Consider the following 8,583-nt stretch of genomic DNA (forward strand, 5'->3'; position numbering starts at 1 on the left):
TTGTCAGGAGTTTCGGGCGCCCCGAATAAACCAAAGTGGTCGACGGAGACTACTTTCTTACTGCGCTATTTTTGGCTGATAGGGTCGCAGACCCAGCTGTCACTTCTTAACGTTGGGGACTGGGACCTTTAAGTATAGCCAAAAGCGTGAGCTGGGACATTCATAGCCTTTCACGCAGCTGGTGGAGATCCTTGTTTTTTACCTGGCGGGGTGCAGTTTTTAAAAGTAATTAGAACTTAGTTAATGAGGCCGTTTTCAAGGCGGCGTACTTGAAACGTGTAATTGTTCAGAAAGGCGAGGCCTGGGCTATAGAGGCTTTTAAATTAGTCTAAAGTTTAGGTACACCAGCAGAGAAATAGAGAAGATAAGCTGGTCTGGCATGTCGTGTTTTTCTTACGTTTATACGGGCCCGTGTGTAGATAGACTGTAAATTACCCTTGTGTGTGAATAAAGTGTGTAGTTGCTTATATTGACTGTTTATTGACTGCCACCTGTCCTGTGAAAGCTGCTTGCAGGGTGAGAAGAGGAAAAAAACCTTTTTCTTTTCTCCCAAGTCGCGGGCAGGCGCTTCTCTGTGAGGAGAAGAAAAGGTGGGGGCCGAGGCGAGCGCTCAGGCAGGCTGTGTGTCTGTGGCCGCTGGCTGTGTGTGTGTGTATTTCTTCTTAGGAGAAGGAGGGGCGGTGTGTGTGTGGCCTCATCTCTCTCTATTTCTCCATTTAAACCCTTCTTAGTTTAGTTTGGGTGAATGTGTGTTTCAGAGGTGTGATTAAAAGATTTCAGTATATTAAATAAATTAAACCTCTTAATCTTGTGAGAGTGTGTTCTCTAAAGTTAGTATGGTTTGATAGGAGCTAATGTGTAATGATCTCTCGTGAAAATCTCCTGTGAAATAGGAGGACACTGCTAAGGATATTGGTGAAAATTGAGTACTTTGTGTGATTGCTGGGAGATTTTTTAGTTGGGTTACCTTTCCTTCTTGGCCTGGAGAGAGGCAGAAATTTGTGCTTTATTTTGATGTTGCTTATATAAAGTTTTTATAGAGTGGTTGATTCTCTCGCTATAGGGAGAGAAACGGCGTGCATGGTAGATTGAGTGGCTTACTTTGGTGTGTAAAACTTTGTAGTGATTAAGGAGTGAATGTGTGACTGAATTTTCGCTGGCTTTGCGTGCTTAAAACTGTTGCAGAAGTTTGTGAGGTTTCTCTTGTGAAGGAGGATTAGAGAGTGTGTGTGTGTGTGTTCTTTCCCCGGCTGGAGCTGCTTAACGGAAGTTGAGCTTAGACCAGCTGGTGGGAGTCTGACTGCCGAAAGGGAAGTGTACTAAGGCCACCCCAAAAGGAGGAGCCTAGGAGCGGCCATTTTGCTAAGGTAAGTGAGGTCGAAAAACAAAATGGCTGAAGAGGAAAAGGCGACCCCTGCTGGGGGAAAGAAATACAAGCCTCTGAAGGAGCAAATACAGCAATTGAAGAAGGCAATTAAGATTACTGAAGATGGGACTTCAAAGGAAATTGCCCGTCAATGCCAAGATTTGGAAAAAGAAGTGAAGGAATTATGTGACAATCAACAGAAGACGTTGGAGGACAGGATTCCTCTACATTCCGTCTTTAAACTGGAAGGTGAGAAATGTGAGAAGAGGATTAAAGAGCTTGATGAGGAACCCGTGGGACGTCTTCAGGGGAGAAAATTAAAGGCCGAAAAGAAACACATGATTGAAAAACAGAATAAGTATTGCAAGCTTATGATTGTTTCTCAAGGCGTTTCTCATTGGATGCAAGAGGAAGTGAAAGACACCAAACCAGTCTCATCAAAGGAAGCGGAGGCTGGGGGGACATTATATCCCAGCCTGAAGGAATTCCTGACTGCCCCACCTCCTCCTTACATCTGTCCAGTGGTGACTTTGGAGGGAGGCACCCTCTGGGGGCCGGGAGGAAAAAAAGGAACTGTTAAAGGAGGACTTCTGGACGTACAGGAGAATCCTGCACCATCGACATCTGCTCGGGGCACAGAGGAGGCGGACACGAGAGTGGGCCCGTCTCAATCAGCAGCAGGATCACAGGTAGGTCAGCCCCACCCAGCTGCTGGGACATCACAAGGAAGTGCTACACGGGGGGTGATCTTGATCCCTCCATCTTTTTAGCCCAGATGGAGCTGCAGGAGAAGCTCAACCTGTGGCTTCCACAAGTACCGGTCAGGTGACACCACAACAATTTGCACCACCACAACAGCCCACCCAGGAAAATTCATCCCAGGAGACCTGGACATCAGAGGAGGATTCACCTTCACTGACATACCAGAAGGGGTCATCAAAGGGGAGTCAAAAAACCAGTCAGAAGCCGACGGTTGACAACGGTGGGAAAGAACAGTGGCAGGGCCACGTCTGGGGGAAAGTATCTGACAACCGGGACGGTGTGATGAAGTTGGAACGGATGTTGAAAAAACTGGAGGAAGAAGGCGTGACATCACCACAAACTGTAGTACAAACGCTGGATGCATTGGAAAAGGACTTGGCGGCCTCTGTAAGGAAAGCGCGAAAGTCTAGAGAAGTGTCGAATCTGGAATGGGGAGGACTCGCCCCAAACTTTCAGGGAACCCTACCAAGGACGATGCTTCGTTCTGGGAGGGTTTTGGATGAACCAAGGGGTCAAAGACCGTCAATTTTTGACAGGAATCGAAAGCAGAATGTTGCATTGCAAACCGGAGAAGGGCAGGGTGACACAGAGGAGGATTTGCCACTCACAATGCCTTTATTGACGGGTCCACGGGGTGAACCAGTCTATCACCCATATAACATCAGAGATCTTGAGGCTCTGGTGAAGCAGCTGCCCCCGATCACGGAGGGAGGAGCGGTTTGGTTAAGAAGACTAGCGAGTCTAACAGAAGGAGAGGAGATGGCCTTGGGTGATTTTAGAGCTATCGGTGGGAGGACCTTCAGAGGTGGAGGCCTCGCAGATGTGGAAGAGATAGCAAGAACTGCATGCCAACCAAATGATGTCCCCTATGCAAGGGTGCGAAATGCTCTCTCTGATGCAGTGCGTGAGAAGTATCCAACACATAATACTGGCACTATCCCTAGGATTTCTTGGAGCCCAGAACATTCCCCTAGAGAATTTATAGAACATGCCAAAGAACAGTGGATTCTCCAAACTGGAGAGCATCCTGGGCAGGATGGAGAACCGAGGGCGTGGTTCCGATGTGCGGTTTTAGCCGGACTGCCAGAACGAGTGAGAGCAGATCTACAGAAGAATCCAGACTTTGCGGTGGCGGATTCAGCAAAATGGGAGAGGCATATAATACATCGACTTGAGCTGGAAAGAGACGAGGCGAGCAAGAAGAAACAGGAGCTGGAGGATGCGCAAGGGCAGTTAGTGAAATTGAAATTGGCTGAGGCGAGAGCCAAACTAAACGAAAAGAAGAAGGAAAACAAAGATGAAGCTAAAAAGATGCTGGTGGCACAGCTACAGGGCGACCAAGGGCCAGATTGGCCAGATTTGGATCCGGTTCTGTACCCTGATGACCGGTGGGCTGCCAATGGATCAAGGCCAGGAAGACCCGCGGGGAATTGGGGGGTTACTAGGCCGTGGAGAGGGCGTGGAGGATCGCAAAGGGGAGGTGGACCAAGGGGCCGTGGTCTAGGGGGACCTATGCTGGACCCAAATGTATGCAGAAGGTGTGGAGGACGAGGACATTGGGCTCGTAATTGTCCTACGCCATGGTCACCAGAAACAAGTTATCAACCACCACCCCAGGGACAAAGAACTCCGCGAGGCAGGACAGTCCAGACAAGGGGGCATCAAGCTCCGAACCCAGGCATGGCGCCAGTGGCTCAGTATCCTCTGGCCAATTGGGGCGGAGAGGAGGAGCTGTACTGACGGGACCCGCAGAGATCCGGCGGCAGAGATATGGCGGAACCTCTGTTGCCGATGACTGTGGAAGGTACTGAAATGACCTTTCTTGTAGACACTGGAGCAACTTATTCAACACTGAGACACAAACCAAGCAGTGCCACGTTTTCCAATCACGTGGTCAGTGTTGTGGGCTTCTCTGGGGTACCGATGACTCTGCCAACAACCAATCCAGCCCTGACGGTGCTGGGAAAACAGACATTGAAGCACAGCTATGTGGTATCTCCCCATGTGCCTGTGAATTTGATGGGCAGGGATCTGCTCATTAAACTGGGGGCCACTATCATGTGTTCAGCAGGTGGACTAACTGTGACACTTCAAGGAGGAAAAGAATTCCTTTGCCTGGGGACTTCTTCAAAGAACCAGTATTTGCTGCAGGACTGTGAACCATCTACAGCAGATATATACTGGGGTCGGTTGGTGGAAGAAGACATTCTGAGACAATATCAGTTGTGGAAACCTTGGATTATGGCCTTGGCAGTCTATACTCCCCCCCGCGATCCATTCCATGTGACACTCTTCTATGATAGGAACGAGGAGGAAATTTATAGGGACCTGTTCCAGTCTGACCTTGAGGGTCAGACCTGGACTGTGTGCTCTCAAAACATCTATGTTGGTCCTGAAGGCGTCGCTGCAGCAGTAAAATTAACCGATGAGCAACGGCCTTGGTTCAAAATGGGACCTGATTCAGTGCCCCACGTTACATTGGCGGTCCATGAGGGTCATCAGGCGAAAGAGCTGGGAACAATGGTCAAGAGAGCCCTTGAGGAACCTGGCTGGCAAGCTACTCAGATTCCAGATGTTTCGTACTCGCCAAAATGCAAAACTTACCGTATCACTTGTCAATCAGAGGACACTGTGATTTTGGAGCATCAACAAATCTCAAGAATCCATGGAAGAGAAAGAATAGACCATGCGGATGCAGTTGCCGCACTTGCGACTCTTCCTGACACCTTGTGGTCTTCAGGGCCTACTGATGTGGGCCTGGCAACTTGTTCGCCTGTTTTGTTCCAGCTGAAGTCGCAAATGCCAATTTGGAAACCGCAGTACAGGCAAAAAAGGGAAGCTGAGGAAGGAATTGCAGAAACTATTGAAGGGCTATTGAAAGTAGGGGTGCTTGAGCCCTCTCAGTCCTACTGGAACACTCCTATTTTGCCAGTAGAGAAGCACGGGACAGGAAAGTACAGAATGGCACATGACTTAAGAGCTATTAATGCCATTTTGCGTACTGACACAGTACCTGTCCCAAATCCATACACAGCACTGACGGCATTAACACCAGACCAGAAGTGGTTTACATGTATTGATCTAGCGAATGCGTTTTTCTGTCTCCCGTTACATGAGTCTCTGAGGGACGCTTTTTCATTCACATATAGGGGGCAACAATACAGATACACACGGTTGCCACAAGGCTTTGCACTCTCCCCTGGCATTTTCAACCAAGTGTTGAAAGAAGCTTTAGCGCCATGCCACCTACCAGAGGGATGTTCACTGGTGCAGTATGTTGATGATTTGCTCATTGCGGCTCCGTCGGCGTCGGCATGTACAGCAGCCTCACTCACCATACTGAAGAGACTCGCGGAGTGCGGGTTCAAAGTCAGTAAAGACAAGTTACAGTTGGTCCGACCAGAAGTAACATTTCTGGGCCGAGTCATTGCTCACATATCAGTGGGTTTGCTAAACACCCATCGTGATCAGATTTTGACACATCCAAAACCGCGTACGGTTAAGGAGTTGCTCTCATTCTTAGGGTTGACAGGATACAGCCGTCACTTCATTCCAAATTATGCAGGAAAAACAGCCCTTTTGAGGGATTTGGTGAAAACGGTAGGTGTCTGAAACTTAAAGGCTGAGCTGCCATGGACATCCGCCACTGAGTCGGCGTTTATCGCATTGAAACAGGACTTGTCAAGGTCGGCTGATCTTGCCATTCCTAATTATGATGAACCCTTCTATCTTGATGTTTCAGAAACACACGGGATAGTTAATGGGGTGTTGTTTCAGAAAAAAGGAGGAAGGAGAGATGTACTGATGTACGTCAGCATCAGACTGAATCCATTAGAGTCAAGGCATCCGGGATGCACTCAGCATGCCATTGGGGTGTCAAAGATTATACAAAAGACAGCACATGTAGTCAGGGACCATCCATTGAAGGTGCTGACCACTCATGGTGTGGTGGCATATGTTAACTCACAAGCCTTCACCATGACACCACTTACACAGCAGAGAGTCTGTAAAGTTTTAGAGGCTCCTAACTTGACCTTCACACATGAAGGGATTAACATGGCAGATTTAATGGGAGGAGCAGGAGAACCCCACGATTGCACAAAGAGAGCTGAAGTGGACGAGAAGATAGGAGAAGACTTGAAAGCAGAACCTCTGACAGGAGCTGAAGATTGGTTCACTGATGGATGCTGCTACAGAGATGAAGAAGGATTGAAAGCAGGCTACGCGGTAGTTTGCAGAAAAGAGGCCGAATTTGAAGTGAAGGAGGCTGGAAGACTTGAAGGGCAGCAGTCAGCCCAAAGAGCAGAAGTGATTGCTCTAAGTCGAGCACTAAGACTTGCAAAAGGAAAAAGAGTCAACATTTACACGGACTCAGCTTAGGCCTTTGGAGCAGCGCATGTGGAACTGGCTCAATGGAGGAGAGCCGGATTCAGGACAGCTGAGAATGCACCAATCTGTCACAAAAAGGAAATGGAGGAACTTGAGCAGGCCTTGGGAGATCCAGAGGAGGTGAGTATCATAAAATGTAAAGGTCACTCCTCAGGGACAGGCATGGTGGCCAGAGGAAATCAGGAAGCTGATCGAGCAGCGAAAGAGGCAGCAGGCTACAAAGCACTACGACAGATGGTGCAAATAACTGTGGAAGAAGAACAAGGAGTCAACATGTTAGAGGAAGCCAGGAAGGCTCAAGAGGAGGCGGCCCCAGAAGAGAAGGGGATCTGGAAGAGTCGAGGAGCCTGGGAAGAAGGAGGTCTCTGGCGAGGACCTGACGGATGACCAGTGTTGACGGCCAAACTGGCAAAACAGAAGATTGCCGAAGCGCATGGGCTTGGTCATGTAGGTGTGGCCCAGATGGGAAGACATCTGTGCCATTGGTGGCATCCCTTTTTGAGGGATATGATTAAGGAAAAAGCCAGGACGTGTTTGATCTGTGGGAGGAACAATCCAAAGCCAGTGATCAAACCAGAGGCAGGTAAGTTCCCCATTCCAGAAAGACCAGGGGAAGAGATTGTCATTGATTTCACTGACATGATCGATGTGGGACCAGGAGGAGTTCGATATCTACTGGTAAGTGTGGATGCTTTGACAGGATGGCCAGAAGCATGGCCAACAAAGAGGGAGGATGCAAAAAGTGTGATTAAGTGTTTAATCAATCATTACATTCCCCGGCATGGTTTCCCTAAGAGAATTAGGTCAGACAATGGGACTCATTTCAAAAATAAAGATTTGGCAGAAGTAGAGCAGAAGCTGGGGTTACAACATAGATTTGGCACTGTATATCATCCCCAGTCGCAGGGAAAGGTAGAAAGAATGAACCTAAACCTGAAGAATAAGATTGCTAAAATTTCTGCTCAGACGGGGCTAAATTGGGTGGCAGCCCTGCCCATTGCACTGATGATAATAAGACGTTGTGTTAACCAATCCACAGGTTTCACACCATATGAGCTGTTGACAGGACGACAGTTTCCAGGTCCTTGGACAACAGTCCCGGCGGAAGAAAGTATAAAGAGTAACAGAAAACATATTGAATGTTGGAAAGAATTAAAAGCTCTTGTGTCTAGTTTCAAACAACAGGTTGGAGAGGGGGTGAAAGCAGAGGACCAATCCGTCCCCGACGCCAAGGCGGTGTGGCTGAAGGTCATTAAGCGGAAGTGGCGAGACCCGAGGTGGACTGGACCATTCGAAGTGATTGCCCGTACCACCAGTGCCGTCCGTTTAAAGGGCAAAGGGGAGACCTGGTTTCATTGGTCTCAGTGTGCAGTCGTGGACGAGAGCCTGCTGGAGCTAAGCTCCACCCCAACAAACACAGGGGGGAACATAGAGGCAGAATAATCCTCTCCCCCTGTGCCACGATCCTCCCTAGTAGTCTAACCTAGGGTGAGGTGAAGAAAGAAGAGGAGCGACACACGCCAAGCAGTAATTGATTCCAGGCTCCTAATAGGCTAGGGCTCTAGTCTGAAATATTTGATAGTTTAAAGGAATCATAATAGTTTTGTATGTTAACCACATATTTTCATACTCAGAAGTTTATACTCTCATTCTTATAACCTCATATTTTTGTTACAAAGCTTAAAGTAAAAGTAAAAAGAGCCTGGGAACTCTGACCATGAAGTTGTGGGAAAATTGGAAATTAACGGGGGTGTTGGCAGTGATAAGTGTTATAATATGTTTGTTTATTTTTTGGCAGACAGGTGAATTGCCCAGACGCCGAGGTCGATCCACACGCTTCGAGCGGGCGGTTGGTTCAGGTGGGAGCGATGAATGTCTTAAAGCCAATGGCGGTGTGGAGTTTGGGTATGTTAATGGCTCTACAACGGCGTTCACATTCGACTTGTGTGAGGTAATTAAATGTTCAGGAGACGGTAGCAGGTGGAGAAGCTATGCTGTGTGGGTTTGTTATCACCCAATGGTGTGCTTCCGAAAGTCGGTGTGGGGCCCAGACGTAGAAGGAGGTG

At 48.3% G+C, this 8,583-nt stretch overlaps 1 protein-coding gene across 1 annotated transcript; it reads left to right on the forward strand.

The window, feature by feature from the left end:
- Positions 1 to 4,051: 4,051 nt before the first annotated feature.
- LOC102198700 (uncharacterized) lies at positions 4,052 to 7,960 on the forward strand. The gene is made up of 3 exons (XM_013908034.1): positions 4,052 to 5,533; positions 6,596 to 6,878; positions 6,969 to 7,960. Exons 1-3 carry the CDS (start codon positions 4,052 to 4,054, stop codon positions 7,958 to 7,960), a joined length of 2,757 nt encoding a protein of 918 aa, XP_013763488.1.
- The last annotated feature ends 623 nt before the right edge of the window (positions 7,961 to 8,583 follow it).

The sequence above is a fragment of the Pundamilia nyererei genome, unplaced genomic scaffold, assembly GCF_000239375.1.
Source record: "Pundamilia nyererei isolate P.nyererei 1_Seehausen unplaced genomic scaffold, PunNye1.0 scaffold00865, whole genome shotgun sequence".
NCBI classification, from domain to species: domain Eukaryota; kingdom Metazoa; phylum Chordata; class Actinopteri; order Cichliformes; family Cichlidae; genus Pundamilia; species Pundamilia nyererei.